The sequence below is a fragment of the Aethalodelphis obliquidens genome, unplaced genomic scaffold (assembly GCF_003676395.1).
Source record: "Aethalodelphis obliquidens isolate GAN/ISIS:26980383/991018 unplaced genomic scaffold, ASM367639v1 scaffold2, whole genome shotgun sequence".
In the NCBI taxonomy this organism is placed as follows: Eukaryota; Metazoa; Chordata; class Mammalia; order Artiodactyla; family Delphinidae; genus Aethalodelphis; species Aethalodelphis obliquidens.
Window position 1 is genome coordinate 55233921 of NW_020837946.1, and position 18977 is coordinate 55252897.

Genomic DNA, 18977 nt, shown 5'->3' on the forward strand with positions numbered 1-18977 from the left:
GAAATACTATCACACAGAATGCAACCTTTCAGAATTGGCTTTTTTTCACTCAGCATAATTTCCTGGAGATTCATCCAAGTTGCTGCATGTGTTAATGGTTCGTTTCCGCTTACCGCTGAGTCGTATTCCATGGTATAGACGTACCACAGTTTGTTTAGCCATTTAATGGTTGAAGGACATCTGAGCTTACTCCAGTTTGGGACTACTATGAGTAATCTGCTCTGAATATACATATACAGGTTTATGTTTTCAATTCTCTGGTATAAATGCCCAAGAGTATAATTGTTGGGTTGAATGGTAGTTACATGTTTGATTTTATAAGAAACTGCCAACTGTTTTTACAGAATGACTGTACCACATTATGTTCCAACCAGTAATGTATGATTGATCTAATTTCTCTACATCCTTGCCAGCATGACACTGCCACTATTTTTTTATTTTAGCTTTCTGATAGGTGGATAGTGGTTTCTCTTGTGGTTTTAATTTGCATTTCCCTAATGGTTATTGATGTTGAACATCTTTTCATGTAATTATTTGTCATTTGTATATCCTCTTCAGTGAAATGATTCTTCATGTCTTTTGCCCAGTTTCTAATTGAATTGTTTGTATTTTACTATTGAGTTTTGAGAGTTCTTTATATATTATAGATATAGGTCTTTTATTGGATATGTGGTTTGCACATATTTTCTCTTACTCTGTAGCCTAACTTTTCATCCTCTTAACAGTCTTTCACAGAGCAAACATTTTTAATTTTGATGAGATCCAATTTATCAATTTTTCCTGTAAGGGATTGTACTCTGGGGGAACAGTCTGAGAACTCTTTGCCCAACTCTAGATCTTGAATATTTTCTCTTGTTTTTTTTCTAAAAGTTTTATTATTTTATGTTTTACACTTAAGCATATTATCTGTGTTGAGTTAATTTTGGCGTAAGGTTCAGATCAAGGTTCTTTTTTTTTTTTTTAACCTATCAATGTCCAATTGTTCCAGCACCATTTGGTGAAAAAGCTATATACCTCCTCCACTGGACTGCTTTATGCCTTTGTCAAAATTGGTTGGACATATTCGTGTGGGTCTATTTCTGAGCTCTCTATTCTGTTCCATTGATCAATATGTCACTCTTCCAATACCACACAGTCTTGATGACTGTATATTATAAGTCTTGAAATCAGGTAAATTGATTCCTATGACTCTGTTCTTTTTTCAGAATTGTTTTAGCCATCTAGTTCCTTTGCCTTACCATATAAATTTGAGAATAATCTTTTCTATATCTACTAAAAATCTTTCTGAAATTTTGAAAGCAATTGTATTAAATAGGTAGATCAATCTAGGGAGAACTGACATCTTTATACCATGTCGTTTTCTACCAATCCATGAACACATCTCTCCATTTATTTAGGTCTTTGATTTTTTTCATCAGCATTCTGTTATTTTCAGAACACAGATCCTGTATATATTTTATTAGATTTATGCATAGGCATGTACATATTTTGTTAATTTAAATGTTTAATTTGGAGCATATGTAAATGGTACTTGCATTTTAAATCTCAGTTTCTATATGCTTGTTGTTAATATATAGAAATGCAATTGATCTTGGTGTGTGCTCTTGTATTCTGCGATCTTGCTGATCTTGTTCTAGTAGATTTTTTGGGGTGGGGGGCAGATTTTCTACACAGACAATCATGTCATCTATAAACAGCAATAGTTTCATTCATCCTTTCCAATCTGTATGTCTTTTATTTCACACTATAGGTTTTTAACAAAGTTGATCTTTTGCTCATTATTTCGAGTAGTCTCTTTTTACTTTTAAAGTTCCTCATACTATTGGATTATGTTAAGACCACAAAAACTGTTAAGAGCAGCTACCCCATAATTATTCTCTGAACAATAGGAAATAATTTTGGTTAGATAAAGACATCAATATTTAAACTAAGACTGGTTATATTTAATCAAGGTTTTTTACTTCCTGACAAGGCCTTAGGTATAATTTTAGCAAATGAACAACTTAAAAACTTAAGTCGTAAATTGAAATTTAAATATATGGCTGACATAAACGCTGCTGTTTAAACTGACCAGCTCGTCAGTTACAAAAACAAGCACTATGAAGATTAAGTTAAGCAGGCTTTATATTTCCTATAGCCTCCAGTTCCAGACTACATCTGTTTTCTTTGATACACAAAACCAGAGTTAAAATAGCTCCATTTATCACAGCATGATTGTAGGCAGACAAACCAGCCTGTCTGTTTCCAGATAGTGAAAGCAACTGTTATTAATCACAATTACAGGCCAAACCCTCTAAGAGAAACTGCATCAATACTCTCCCAACCCCCAGCCCTTCTACTTTTGAACTCAAAAATGGTACTGAGAATGTCATGATACTGCCTGAAGGTCAGCAACTAAAGATGCTCCTATGAGGTTGCCTTCAGTTTTAAGTTCAGGATGCAAATTAAGGAAAATCTTTTCTACACATATAAAAAGCAATCTTTTGAGAGCTCTATTATTAACTTTAGAAGGATAATTAAACCCATTCTATTTAAAATTTATATGGAAAGATTTCTGCTTTATGAAACTATATTGAATAGCACAGGATATTTGAAATTTACAAATTAGATGATTAACTTTAAGCAGAGAAGCATGTATGAAAATAGACATTTTTTATAGCAAATTTTGTTGCCAATTATGCTGCTCTTTCATACAGATTGTAACAGAACCTCCTATAGGGTGAGACTAACTGCAGGTTATAGATGAAAATATTAAGACAATTGTTGAATTATATTCCTTGAATATATGGGTCTTTTTCAAATAAACTATAACCCTTTCTTCAATGGTTAGAGTAGGGGGTTAAGAATACAAACCAGAGTTTCACTTGGTGCTGTCTACTGCTTTTATTTTTTTAGAAGACTACTGTTTCTTAAGCACCTACTATATGCAGGACACTTCTGATGCTTTATATACATTATCACACTTAAGTGTTACAATAATCTGAGGTAGGTACTATTCCCATTTTGCAGATGAGAAAACTGCAGCTCAGAGAAGTTATTTCCCTAAGGTCACACAGGTAGTTAAGTACAGAGCCAAGAGTCAAATACAGATTTGATTCCAAAGCCTATGTTTTTTCCCCTCTGTTTGTAAGCCTCTCAAACTTGCATTTGTTTTAAGATAAAGGCTTAAATGGAATCTTACATATATAATACATCTACGGAAGAACACTAAAATGGCTGGTGTTGGGCAGTTGTAGTGAAAGGCACATTATTTTACCCTACTTTTCCACTGAATAACTGACTCTGCTAATACACATTCTCAGAAATATTATGGAATAAACTGAGCCTTTTCATGATTAAACATGACCCTATATTCAAACAAGGCCTGATTATTAAACGTTTGAAGCTAAATTAGCAAGGAGACTAATGCCATTCTAACATGAAAGATTCAGAGATGTCTGAGAATTTGCAAAATTGCCCCAAATTCTGTGAGCGCTTGGACACTTAACTACACACGTAACATATTCATTGAGCATCTACTTCTATGTAGAACAGCCAGTCACTGTTCTAGGGACTGGGGAACACAGTGACGGACAAGATACAGTCAGTAACCTCATTGAACTTATTCGAATGAGGAACACATAAACTATACAAGAGAATAGGGAAGACGCCTCTAAGAAGGTGACATTTTTATCAGAGATCTTCATGATGGGAAAGTGAGCCATGCAAATAAATATCTGGCGGCGGGCGGGGGGGGGGGAACAAGAGAAAGAACAGCAGGAAGAGACGGAATAAATAGCAAACGCCTTGAAGGGGGAAGAGGGTTGATATGCCTGAGAAATAGCAAGAAGGACACTACTGCTGGAGGGAAAAAGTAGTAAGAGATGAAGACAGAGAGATAAAACACACAATGTATATCCTTGAAGAACCTAATAAGGACTTTGGATTTTATTCTGAATGTGAGGAGAAAATAATGAATTTTAAAAAGATTACTTGGGCAGCAAGAGAGATGACAGCAGGGGAACAGGAGTGAAGGTGGACAGACCAATTAAGAGGCTGCAATTGTCCCAGCAAGAAAAAACAGTGATTTGAACTAGGGTGGTGGTGGTGATCCCTTCTGGTATTTGGGAGTCATCAGCATAAGGATGGTGTTTTAAGTCCTGCGACTGAAGTAATCATTGAGGGAGTGAGGAAACACGGAGGAACGATCTGGCTCTGGGCTGAGCCCTGGAGCACGCCAGTGTTTATAAAGTGGTTTAGAAGACAACCTAGCAAAGGGAAAGCATCTTCATTTTACCAGCACATATGAAATATATTTTGTGTTCAGGCTTACCTAGTTTCTTTTTCAAAGCCATAGAGGAATCCAAGTAGTTCAGAATTTGTTTACACACAGTCATATTTTTGACTGCATGAAAATAAAAAATATGAGAAATGTGATAGAAATAAAAGATTCCTATTTAAATGAGGCAGAACCTCTCAATAAATTAATATGCAATCAAACCTTGCTACATTGAAGTTCAAGTTAATAATTTCTAAAATTAAATTATTTCATCAACCTTGGAGTCTTCAACAAAAAAAGGCTTATAAGCCTAGAACCTGAAAATGCACATAAATTATACAAGGAGTTTTATTGTAACATGATCTGACCTGCATTTGTTTTATTACCTGATACTGCTGACATGTTAGAAACCTATAATCAGGAAGTATAAAAACAACCAGAAAGTCAAACTGACTTATGTGCAAGAACTGAGAAAACAATGAAATAGCTATGATGAGGAAATTAAAATGTTCATTCATTTCTGTTTTAACATCTAAAGCAGGACAAGCAACTAACTTAGTGTTAAAATTAAAGAAACAGAGGTTTTATATTTTAAAAGAGAAAGACTAATGTTTAGTATTTCTTCTCATATACTTTTAAATGCATGTGCCTCTTTTCAAAGGCTTTCAATTTCAATCTTTTTAGCTTTTGGCCTATTTTCACTATTATGTTCTTAAGTCAGAGGACAAGGACCCTGAAGCAGGATGAACTGAGTTCAAACTCAAATTCTGGCACTAACAACTATTGCTGATACTTTGAAGTTACTGTACACTCAGAGGCTTAATATATCTTCATCTGAAAGACAGGAACAATATCTACTCCACGGCATTTTGATCAGGATTAAAGGAGACTGTCATGCAGAGCACCTAGCAAATATGTACAGCTTTATAAATGTTAATTCCTTTCCCTATTTTATCTTCCTTCTCTTTGATGTTTTAACATCTATAGCATTTTATTAAAGTCACCTTTTGAGTGCTTTTCAAAGAAAATGGGAGACTCTTATCTTGGTTAAAATATGATGATATCATAAACCTACCAGTTTTGATCAGCAGCCTTTTGAAATGCTATAATATTTTACTTTACTGGACTGTAAGATCCTTCAAGGGAAGGACTACCATTCTTTGAAATCCTATTGCCTAGTGGACCAGTAATATTTATAATGTGGAAAACATATTATACAACAATATTAAAAAGCATTAGGGGGCTTCCCTGGTGGCGCAGTGGTTGAGAGTCCACCTGCCGATGCAGGGGATGCGGGTTCGTGCCCCGGTCCGGGAAGATCCCACATGCCGCAGAGCGGCTGTGCCCGTGAGCCATGGCCGCTGAGCCTGCACATCGCCTGTGCTCCGCAATGGGAGAGGCCACAACAGTGAGAGGCCCGCGTACCGCAAAAAAAAAAAAAAAAAAAGGCATTAGGCATACTTGGTATCAAAAATATCCCAGGAGCTATTTATATTTTTTGCTTTGGAATCAAGAATTGAATAATCATGATCTTTTGGTTAATTAAGGTTTATATCTTTTCAACTATTCTTTAAATTAATTTCTATTTGTTTACTGAATAATAAAACAGATTATTAACCACAGCTTTCACAAATAAAGTCTAAGTCTCAAATAAATTTGTACTAGAATTACTTAACTCTTTATTATTTTAAATTTGTGTGTATTTTTTTTTTCCTGTAATGACAGCTTCACATATACATTATTTCAAGTATGTTTATGTAGGTTATGTTAGAGCCTGCTAAGAAGCTCTCAGTGTCTGGGGTGTACCTGAATAAGTATTGTCAACACTTCTGCCATACTAGACTTTCAGCATCTCATATATAGACACTATTGGTGGGACCTGAATATCCTCATAGATCCTAAAGGAGTAAAATGTCATTAGCAAGAAAAAAAAGCATTGGTTTGGCTTTCCTCCACAATGTTGCAGGTCATTTGGTCATTTCCATAACTTCTGTAGAATTTATCGCACTGTAAAGCTTAAGTAAACGAAGAACATCCTCTCACAATTAAGGAAATTAGTTCATATAACCCAGTTATCTAAATAACAATTAAGCCTCTGTTTCTTTCTATATAGTACAAGATTTGGCTATTCTCACCCTCTTGCAGAATCACATCTCTCTCATATTTACTATCACAAACATAGCTCCTACAGTTCCTGACCTTAAAGGAAAAAGTGCACTTGTTGGCTGCTGACATGTACCAAAAGGCAAAATTGTTGGCTATGGAAAGGAAAATTCTTTTTTTCTTCAAATAATTAATTATAGCTAAATTATTCTGTTTCCTCCCTCCATGAAATCAATTTAGAATGAAGAACATATTACTTAATGATATTATGTAATTTTACAAGTATACTTGTAAATTACATAGCAATATAGTGGCATCCTAAAATAAAATATACAAAAAAGATTTAAAGTAAAGTATATAGCTTTCTGAACATTTTAAAGGAAGGTGCTAAAATTCTAAGCACCTTTATGAAATACCTCATGTTTATAGTTCCAAAATTAGGTTTAGACTTTTAGATTAATCAAAAGTTTTTAATTTCACTTGAGACATTTCTAATATCCAGTTTCTTCCCTTCTTCATTTTTGTCGTTCTAGCATTCATTAGAATCTCCATCAAAAGGTAATAAACAGGAAAAGGAGGAAAAGAACAAATTCATTCACCTTAATGCTTATCAGTCAGCTAAGTTAGAAATTTATTTGTGGAGGTTAAGAAAAAGTAGAGGGAATGCAAAAGATTAAATTGATACAATGATGCTGGGAATTGTCTATTTCATTCATCCACATTAGCAATCTTCTTCAGGCCTGCCTGCAATAATGTCATATGAACACAGATCCTCCACAGCCCACTCTGTTTTCTACCAAAATTCTTTCAATCATCCTACAAACATGTATGGAGGGCTGACTGGGGCCAAGCACTGTTCTAGGTGCTGGTACACAGAAATGAAACAGAAGTCCCTGTCCTTATGGATCCTACTTACCAGTAGGAGGAGATAGCTAATCTCAAGAAGTATAAATATATAGCATGTTAGATAATGCTAAATGCTATGATGGAAAATCAAACAGGGAAACAGGGATATGGAGTATCCAGAGTAGGAGTATAAGCTGAAATTTTTAAATTCAGTGGTCATTTACCTTCATGCACTTCCCTAAAAAAATTTTTTAATTAAAAAAATCTACACATATATTTTCTAGGTACCAATTTATATTGAGGGATATATTAAAAACACTGGTAGATATGTCTAGGTAGATATAACATAGGTAGATATATCATAATTTTTATTACTGATGTGATCAACTCTCCAATAAAAATACTATAATGATCAAAAAGAAATACTAAAAACAGCATTAAAATCTTGAAAAGAAGATTTTTTCATATCCCGCCTTGATTAATTTGCTGAATTTTGGGTGGGCAGAACAAACAGCTATTCAATATATAGTACAACTGACTTTAGCTACATTCCAATAGTGGATGAAAAACATTTAGGTAGGGCTTCCCTGGTGGTGCAGTGGTTGGGAGTCTGCCTGCCAGTGCAGGGGACATGGGTTCGGGCCCTGGCCTGGGAGGATCCCACATGCCACGGAGCAGCTGAGCCTGTGCGCCACAACTGCTAAGCCTGCGCTCTGGAGCCCGCGTGCCACAACTACTGAAGCCCACGCCCCTGGGGCCTGTGCTCCCCAATAGGAGAGGCCACTGCAATGGGAGGCCAGCGCACCGCAATGAAGAGTGGCCCCCGCTCGCTGCAACTGGAGAGAGCCTGCACACAGCAACGAAGACCCAGCGCAGCCAAAAATAAAAATAAATAAAATAAATAAATTTATTTAAAAAAACAAAAAACATTTAGGTAGGTTCTTTTTCCCCCTTTAAAAATTTTTGCTCTAATGGTCAAATACCTCCCAGGTTTGCTGGGCTATCTTGGGTGACATGAAGTTCCTGAGAACTCAGAAGGCTGTCTAGGTTCTGTTATCTAGGCAGGCTTGTCAAATCAAGCTTCTGTCAGTTACTACCACAGCACAGGCAACCTCAGTGACAGACATAACAACTTCAAAGAGAGCCCTAGTGCTCTCAAATTACTCATATTATGACTCCCCCTAGCACTGTATCAAACCAAATATTTTAAACAGTAGGAATATTAGAAATTCTATCCCCAAAAAAGAATACCTCCGTGGTGATGCGACAGGCTCCCTCCATTAGCGAGGATTTCTTCTCTAGCAGCTGCCTGTATTTGGAAACAAAACAACAAATAGATCACTTTGAGGTGAAAGCTAAGACCCAACTCCCAAAGGAGATACATACTTTCTGGGTTAAATAATAAAGGAGAAGCCTAATTTTCCTTTCTCTTAGGTTAACTGTATTTAAAGAGCAATTAAAATATGCAGCCTAGCTTTATAAGTTTTTTTCTAGTGAATAGTCGCAGTGTCTACAATTGTTACATCAAGATTCTAGAAAAGAAAAAAGAAGGCAAAATGACCAATTCATCAGCACTAAAAAGTTTTGTGAGGAGTCCGGTCCTACTCTGAAGTAAACATCTCACTATACCAACAAACATTAATTGACTGTATATGGTATGTCCAGAAAAGTACTAAGCAATTTACCTGGAATTACTCAGTTATTTTCACTAAAGCCTTATGGAATAATTTCAATTACTCCTATTTCACAGATAAAGAAAATGAGGCTTAGATGGTTAAATTACTCACCTAATATCATACAGTGGGCATAAGACTCAAGATTACTTACAAAGCTATCAGGGATTAACGGTAAAAACCCTTATGGAGAACATTTCTTAGGTCAATGCCTTGGGACAAATTACTTCTCAGGCTTATGGATATCTAAGTGTGAAAAAAAACACCTTGTTTTATCCTCTTAACATGTTAGGCTCCAACTAGGCTCCTTAAAGAGCAATAAGGTTAGAAAGATAAACACTTAAAGCAATATATAGAATGACTGAAGTACAGGGTGAAAGAAGGGTTACAGAAACTGGAATTACATTCAATTCATGAGTATGTAACAGATATGAGGTAAAATCCCTACAGTGCCTTGAACCTCCTAGAATTACTTGGGTGTGTATAAACCATCAGAGTTAGGCCACAGTAGAAGAGACCCTCCCTTCAGGAGGGACAGATGGACCACATCTCATTGCAAAGTAATTTATAAGAACCCTCATCACTGAGGATTTAGGGTTTTTCAAATGAATCATACATATGCTAGCCCTACTCTAAGAGACTATGTCTTCTAACAAATTATTTTATGTAAAGCAGTAACTACTTGAAACCAGCAGCACTTAGAGAATGGCTGTTTGGCTTGGGAAAGAAGGAACACTTTCATTTTTGTAGTACTATGGGGAAGGGGCCTTTGGGTAGCCAGAGGGCAACACCAAAACTGTTGTGGCCTCTCCCATTGCAGAGCACAGGCTCTGGACGCACAGGCTTAGCGGCCATGGCTCACGGGCCCAGCCGCTCCGCGGCATGTGGGATCTTCCCGGACCGGAGCACGAACCCGTGTCCCCTGCATTGGCAGGCGGACTCTCAACCACTGTGCCACCAGGGAAGCCCAGGACTCAAACTTTTGAGGATGATGGATATGTTCATTATTTTGATTGGGGTTACAATTTCACAGGTGCATACATAGGTCAAAACCCATGAAACTGTACATATTATGTGCAGTTTACTATATCTCAATTATACTTCAGAAAAGCTGTTTTTTTTTTTTTTTTTTTTTTTTTTAAAAAAAAGGAGGCATAAGAGGGAGCCAACCATACCCTGTGGTTTGGGTCTAAAAGTGTGCCACTGAAAATCACCTTGTGGTACTACCTTTGGCAGGCAGGCAACAGAATTAACACTAGGACACCTGAGGTTTTATTTTTAACAAACCCCAGTCTCCTCCTGCTTCCTCCACAGTCTAGTCTGTTTCTTCAACCCTAGGCATACTTGTCATCAGAAATATTGACTATCAAACAGAAGGCGTTATAAAAATTAGACGCTTAAGGTCATTTAAGAAATGTAATAGAAACTGCTGGCAAATGAACCTCAAAGGCCTACATAAAACTTAAGCAAACAAAAAAATTATAAACCTAGAATTAGGAAATTACAGCAACATAGGCCAAGAGCTTTAGAGCCGCTGACCTCAAAAGCAGTCACCATATGGAGCTGGCTGGGCTGCTGAAGTGATATCAAGGGTCCATATAGTCTTCTGTTATTTAATTTAATCAGGTATTATGTACTATAAGTAATATCCAAAGAATCACAGGCAACAGAACATTAATTTTAGAATATTAATTGTAATATGTATAGGGAATATGAATTTTAGACTTCTAATTCAGTATTCAATCCAGTGTAAAAATTATGCTTCTCATTTCTATGGGCTATCAACCAGGTAAACCACAAGTTATTAAAGACAGTCAAACTAAAATTCATAAATTGATAGTAAAGTTTACTTAAATTAATAAAAGAATGTAAGAGCTATATTCATGTATGCAAAATTACCTCAGTTTGTTCAAACACAGTCAGTGGGTCACTGATTCCCCTGTAGTTAAAGGCAAAGTAGAAATAGATACATGCACCTGCATCATAAGTCTGAGTCACCCTAAAAAACAAACAGACAAAATCCCCCACAAGGCTTTAAGTGAAATCAGATTTAACATCTAGAACCTTAAAGACAAGATTGTTTGAATGATTTGCTTAAGCCATAATCTCATTCTCTACCCACCCTCTTACTCCGTGGATGGAAAATAGATTTGCTGGATAAAGGATATCTAAGAACTACTTGTACTATTTTTATAACTTTTTTGGTAAGTCTGGACTATTACCCCAAAATTTTTTTTTAATTTTAAGATAATGTAAATATTTCTCCAACTGGCCTGAAATATACAAAATTCCACTTCCTCAGAAGGGATTTTTTTTTCCTTTTTTAACAAAGTATACTGCAGTTATAGACAGCCCCAAAACAGACTACATGGAACTTGGTGATCCATTATAAGTCTTCTAAGCTTCCTCAAAGTTAACAGAAATACATATGAGAACTTGAAACTAGAAAACAAGAAAAATGTTCAAATACCAAAAATGATCAGACTGGGCAAAACACAGCACCTTCACCAAGTTCACATTATTAGTAACAACTTTGAAAACAAATTGAATGACATGGCCTTAAGAGAGTATCTCCAAAGGTTTTACACTCTAGGTCCCATATGTGTGCATGTTGTATATGTATTTGCAAAAGGTATCAAGAATGTTAGATTAATAAATCATATACATGATATATATCTGGGCTTTCAAAATGTAATTAGGTGAAGCATTTAAAAGGGAGCCAAGGTAATCACAGTCAAATCTCTGAATGCAATTTACAAAGGTTCCCACAAAGAAGTTAATTTAACAGAAAGAGCAAATACAGAGGAAATACTTTTTTTTTTACTACACAATACAAACAGAATCTAATCCAAAATTTTAATGGCCTTTTAGGCCAAATGTTAGGTGCCTCAGAACAGAAGAAATGAACTGTTTAACAATGCTACTGTCAATTTGCCAGCTATGTTTTTCTTCTAGTGTTAATTCACCCATAAAAAAGATCCCTTGAATGTTTACATTTTAACTACCAGATTTACAAAGTTTAAGAAAAATTGGAAAACCATGTTAACTGCAAGGGCACTATCACTATGAATAACCAAATTTAAATAAATTTAAAGGATACATGAATGAAATGAGTTTACAGCAATTAGTAAAATATACATTACTCATATGAGAATCATTAATATCAATAAATAGAAAATATAACTAAATATTAATAGAACATTGCCACCTTCCAACAAATCCAGGAGCTATATTACACAATTCAGTTATCAGTAGATAAGGAGGCTTCTAAAATTACAACAAAGCTTGAGTGATCAGTATCTCAAACAAAGTAGAAATAACATTTTTTGGAAAACCTTAATCTGGGGCCTTTTTAGAAAGTGACAGAACTAATACCTTTTAATAGATCAATTCTATCATTTAAGACACTTAAACACTAATGTCTTCCAAAATCATCTGGACAAGAGAAAGTGTGGCTGCCAAAGTCATTATATTATTCTTTAATTTCTAAAAAATTTTTGTGCTGTATACTTTTTGGAGTACTGTACTTATGTTAGACTCACTGGCTAGGAAGTCCTTCCCACAAAACTTCCTCAGAAAATTTAGGGTTAGAATTCCTATTCCAATATACAAAGTACCTTTTAAAAGACAGAAATGAAATAAATGAACTTAATAAATGCATCCTACAGCTGAATTCTTTTCCTTGGGATCTCTGATTTCAATGAGATCTATAACTATTTTAAATTAATTTCAGAATAGCTTTTTTAAAAAAACTGGTTTAAAAATTACATCTCACACATTCAACATTTATACTCAACACAGAATAATCTCCTTAGCCACTGTTAATCAGCTCAAATCAAACTACAGTTAAGCGTTAATCAAGTATATGCTATAAAAACTATATTTAAAACTCTTATTTAGCAAAATCATTCAATTAACTTAGACTTTGCACATTCTAAACTTTGGTTTTATAAGATGATCACAGAAGCTGAGCATTAGGCTTTTATCAGAAAATCCTTCTTAAAAAAACAGCTATGTAATAAATGACATATCAATTCAGAATATGTATACCAATTCTATCTACCTGCAATACAATACATACTGAAGATCCTTAGGCCTTATAAGTACCTTCTAAAGAACCAAGACTTAAGTATTGTTACAGAAGGTGTCCTAAGGCAGAATATTTTACTTCCCAATAACTTTCAGTAAGTAGTGGTTTATCACAATGGTATTTTCATAATGAAGGGGGAGAAGTCTCAAGGGATGCTGAATAGAGAGGTAGGGCAGAAGAAGGGAGACAGGATAATATCTGTTAAGCTATCACTTGACAAAGCAAAAGAATAAAAAATCCTCAACTACACAGAAATAGATTCTATTACTTTAAATGTTTCAGATTTTACTATTAACAAATGACTTTTGGATTATTGGGCCTGTTTGTTTTCAGTTTATAATAATAAGAGGCTTGACAGACCAGGTTGTCAAGAGAAGAACTAAATATCAACTTAGGTGATAATATAAATAAATACACTTTTTTTTCTTGCGGTTTAAGAACTTTAAGATAAAAGGTTCATTTTTAAAGATATGTCCAAATTAAAAAAAAAAAAAGAACAGGTACATTTTTACTCCTTTAATTTGGAAAGCTTCTCTCCAAGATCAGTCACTAAGCTACCAGTAGCGTTACCATGTTATAAGTTTTTTTTTTTTTTTTTTTTTTTTTTGCGTTACGCGGGCCTCTCACTGTTGTGGCCTCTCCCGTTGCGGAGCACAGGCTCCGGACGCGCAGGCTCAGCGGCCATGGCTTCCGGGCCCAGCCGCTCCGCTGCATGTGGGATCTTCCCAGACCGGGGCATGAACCCGTGTCCCCTGCATCGGCAGGCGGACTCTCAACCACTGCGCCACCAGGGAAGCCCATAAGTTTTTTATTAAACAGAACAAGGCCCCTTTTTCCCCTCCTTCAGATATAATCGAATGCCCAGCCAATAATCTCTAAAATCCACATTTTAAGCCTTTACATTCTACCCCAAATATACTTGTTCTAAAAGATGTTAATACACACACTTGACTTAGTACTTCCTAAAATGTTCTTCAAACCATGTCTCTCCCACAAAGAAGCATAAAAGACTATTTCAAGGATACTCTTCTGATTGATGTGAACAGTTATGGTATAAGAAAGATGCTTTCCTCACATCTCATGTAAGAATTTTGTTGTCATACCCAGCAAAAGCACAATCTAATATTCACAGAAAGATAGACAAGATGAAAAGGCAGAGGGCTATGTACCAGATGAAGGAACAAGATAAAACCCCAGAAAAACAACTGAATGAAGTGGAGATAGGCAACCTTCCAGAAAAAGACTTCAGAATAATAATAGTGAAGATGAACCAGGACCTCGGAAAAAGAATGGAGACAAAGATCGAGAAGATGCAAAAACTGTTTAACACAGACCAAGAAGAATTAAAGAACAAACAAACAGAGATGAGCAATACAATAACTGAAATGAAAACTACACTAGAAGGAATCAATAGCAGAATAACTGAGGCAGAAGAACAGATAAGTGACCTGGAAGACAGAATGGTGGAAATCACTGCTGTGGAACAGACTAAAGAAAAAAGAAAGAAAAGATAAGAAGACAGCCTAAGAGACCTCTGGGACAACATTAAACACAACAACATTTGCATTATAGGGGTCCCAGAAGGAGAAGAAAGAGAGAAAGGACCAGATAAAATACGTGAAGAGATTATAGTCGAAAACATCCCTAACATGGGAAAGGAAATAGCCACCAAGGTCCAGGAAGCGCAGAGAGTCCCATACAGGATAAAACCAAGGAGAAACATGCCGAGACACATAGTAATCAAATTGGCAAAAATTAAAGACAAAGAAAAGTTATTGAAAGCAGCAAGGGAAAAACGACAAATAACATACAAGGGAACTCCCATAAGGTTAACAAATGATTTCTCAGGAGAAACTCTACAAGCCAGAAGGGAGTAGCATGATATACTTAAAGTGATGAAAGGGAAGAACCTACAACGAATATTACTTTACCGGCAAGGATCTCATTCAGATTTGATGGAGAACTCAAAAGCTTTACAGACAAGCAAAATCTAAGAGAATTCAGCACCATCAAACCAGCTCTACAACAAATGCTAAAGGAACTTCTCTAAGCGGGAAACACAAGAGAAGAAAAGGACCTACAAAAACAAACCCAAAACAATTAAGAATATGGTGACAGGAACATACATATCAATAATTACCTTAAACATAAATGGATTAAATGCTCCAACCAAAAGACAAAGGCTTGCTGAAAGGATACAAAAATAAGACCCATCTATATGCTGTCTACAAGAGACCCACTTCAGACGTAGAGACACCCACTTCAGACCTAGAGACACATACAGACTGAAAGTGAGGGGATGGAAAAAGATATTCCATGCAAATGGAAATCAAAAGAAAGCTGGAGTAGCAATACTCATATCAAATAAAATAGACTTTAAAATAAGGAATGTTACAAGAGACAAGGAAGGACACTACATAATGATCAAGGGATCAATCCAAGAAGAAGATATAACAATTATAAATATATATGCACCCCAACATAGGAGCATCTCAATACATAAGGCAACTGCTAACAGCTCTAAAAGAGGAAATCGACAGTAACACAATAATAGTGGGGGACTTTAACACCTCACTTACACCAATGGACAGATCATCCAAAATGAAAATAAATAAGGAAACAGAAGTTTTAAATGATACAATAGACCAGATAGATTTAATTGATATTTATAGGACATTCCATATCAAAACTGCAGATTACACTTTCTTCTCAAATGCGCACAGAACATTCTCCAAGATAGATCACATCTTGTGTCACAAATCAAGCCTCAGTAAATTTAAGAAAATTGAAATCACATCAAGCATGTTTTCTGACAACAACGCTATGAGATTAGAGATCAATTACAGGGAAAAAACCCATAAAAAACACAAAACAAATGGAGGCTAAACTATACATTACTAAATAACCAAGAGATCACTGAAGAAATCAAAGAGGAAAACAAAAAATACCTAGAGACAAATGACAATGAAAACCCGATGATCCAAAACCTATGGGATGCAGCAAAAGCAGTTCTAAGAGGGAAATTTATAGCTACACAAGCCTACCTCAAGAAACAAGAAAAATCTCAAATAAACAATCTAACCTTACACCTAAAGGAACAAGAGAAAGAAGAACAAACAAAACCCAAAGTTAGGAGAAGGAAAGAAATCATAAAGATCAGAGAAGAAATAAATGAAAGAGAAACAAAGAAGACAATAGCAAAGATCAATAAAACTAAAAGCTGGTTCTTTGAGAAGATAAACAAAATTGATAAACCATTAGCCAGACTCATCAAGAAAAAGAGGGAGAGCACTCAAATTAATAAAATTAGAAATGAAAAAGGAGAAGTTACCAGAAGACACTGCAGAAATACATAGCATCCTAAGAGACTACTACAAGCAACTCTATGCACATAAAATGGACAACCTGGAAGAAATGGACAAATTCTTAGAAAGGTATAACCTTCCAAGACTGAACCAGGAAGAAATAGAAAATATGAACACACCAATCACAAGTAATGAAATTGAAATTGTGATGAAAAATCTTCCAACAAACAAAGTCCAGGAAAACATGGCTTCACAGGTGAATTCTATCAAACATTTAGAGAAGAGCTAACACCCATCCTTCTCAAGCTCTTCCAAAAAATTGCAGAGGAAGGAACACTCCCAAACTCATTCTAAAAGGCCACCATCACCCTGATACCAAAACCAGACAAAGATACTACAAAAAAAGAAAATTACAGACCAATATCACTGACGAATATAGATGCAAAAATCCTCAACAAAATACTAGCAAACAGAATCCAACAACACATTAAAAGGATCATACACCATGATCAAGTGGGATTTATCGCAGGGATGCAAGGATTCTTCAATATATGCAAATCAATCAATGTGATAACAAACTGAAGAATAAAAACCATATGATCATCTTAATAGACACAGAAAAAGCTTCTGACAAAATTCAACACCCATTTATGATAAAAACTCTCTAGAAAGTGGGCACAGAGGGAACCTACCTCAACATAATAAAGGCCATATACGACAAACCCACAGCAAACATCATCCTTAATGGTGAAAAACTGAAAGCATTTCCTCTAAGATCAGGAACAAGACAAGGATGTCCACTCTCACCACTATTATTTGAAGTCCTAGCCACAGCAATCAGAGAAGAAAAAGAAATAAAAGGAATACAAATCGGAAAAGAAGAAGTAAAACTGTCACTGTTTGCAGATGACATGATACTATACATAGAGAATCCTAAAGATGTCATCAGAAAACTACTGGAGCTAATCAATGAATTTGGTTAAGCTGCAGGATACAAAATTAATGCACAGAAATCTCTTGCATTCCTATACACTAATGATGAAAAATCTGAAAGAGCAATTAAGGAAACACTCCCATTTACCACTGCAACAGAAAGAATAAAATAGCTAGGAATAAACCTACCTAGGGAGACAAAGACCTGTATGCAGAAAACTATAAGACACTGATGAAAGAAATTAAAGATGATACCAACAGATGGAGAGATATACCATGTTCTCGGATTGGAAGAAGCCATATTGTGAAAATGACTATACTACCCAAAGCAATCTACAGATTCAGTGTAATCCCTATCAAATTACCAATAGCATTTTTTATGGAACTAGAACAAAAAACCTTAAAATTTGTATGGAGACACAAAAGACCCTGAAGAGCCAAAGCAGTCTTGAGAGAAAAAAACAGAGCTGGAGGAATCAGACTTCCTGACTTCAGACTATACTACAAAGCTACAGTAATCAAGACAATATGGTACTGGCACAAAAACAGAAATATAGATCAATGGAACAGGATAGAAAGCCCAGAGATAAACCCACACACCTATGGTCAACTAATCTATGACAAAGGAGGCAAGGATATACAATGGATAAAAGACAGTCTCTTCAATAAGTGGGGCTGGGAAAACTGGACAGTTACATGTAAAAGAATGAAATTAGAACACTCCCTAACACCATACACAAAAATAAACTCAAAATGGATTAGAGACCTAAATGTAAGACCAGACACTATAAAACTCTTAGAGGAAAACATAGGAAGAAGACTCTTTGACATAAATCACAGCAAGATGTTTTTTGATCCACCTCCTAATGAATAATGGAAGAGTAATGGAAATAAAAACAAAAATAAACAAATGGGACCTAATGAAACGTATAAGCTTTTGCACAGCAAAGGAAACCATAAACAAGACGAAAAGACAACCCTCAGAATGGGAGAAAATGTTTGCAAATGAATCAATGGACAAAGGATTAATCTCCAATATATATATATGAACAGCTCATGCAGCTCAATATTAAAAAAACAAACAACCCAGTCCAAAAATGAGCAGAAGACCTAAATAGACATTTCTCCAAAGAAGACATACAGATGGCCAAGAGGCACATGAAGAGCTGCTCAACATCACTAATTATTAGAGAAATGCAAATCAAAACTACAATGAGGTATCACCTCACACCAGTTAGAATGGGCATCATTAGAAAATCTACAAACAACAAATGCTGGAGAGGGTGTGGAGTAAAGGGAACCCTCTTGTACTGTTGGTGGGAATGTAAATTGATACAGCCACTATGGAGAACAGTATGGAGGTTCCTTCAAAAACTAAAAATAAAATTACCATATGATCCAGCAATCCCACTACTGGGCATATACCCAGAGAAAACCATAATTCAAAAAGACACATGCACCCCAATGTTCACTGCAGTACTATTTACAATAGCCAGGTCATGGAAGCAACCTAATTGCCCATCAACAGACGAATGGATAAAGAAGATGTGGTACATATACACAATGGAATATTACTCAGCCATAAGAAGGAACGAAATTGGGTCATTTGTTGAGACGTGGATGGATCTAGAGACTGTCATACAGAGTGAAGTAAGTCAGAAAGAGAAAAACAAATATTGTATATTAACACATATATGTGGAACCTAGAAAAATGGTACAGATGAACCAGTTTGCAGGGCAGAAATTGAGACACAGATGTAGAGAACAAA

General features: G+C 35.6%; 1 protein-coding gene across 1 annotated transcript in view; it reads right to left on the bottom strand.

Annotated features, from left to right (window-relative positions):
- Positions 1–18977, bottom strand: part of AGPS (alkylglycerone phosphate synthase) — a 144006-nt gene that overhangs the window by 12800 nt on the left and 112229 nt on the right. Inside the window, exons 18-19 of the mRNA XM_027127360.1 lie at positions 10780–10879; positions 8459–8516 (exon numbers count right to left, since the gene is read on the bottom strand). Of these exons, the coding sequence (XP_026983161.1) occupies positions 8459–8516; positions 10780–10879 (158 nt within the window). The remainder of the gene's footprint in view (positions 1–8458; positions 8517–10779; positions 10880–18977) is intronic.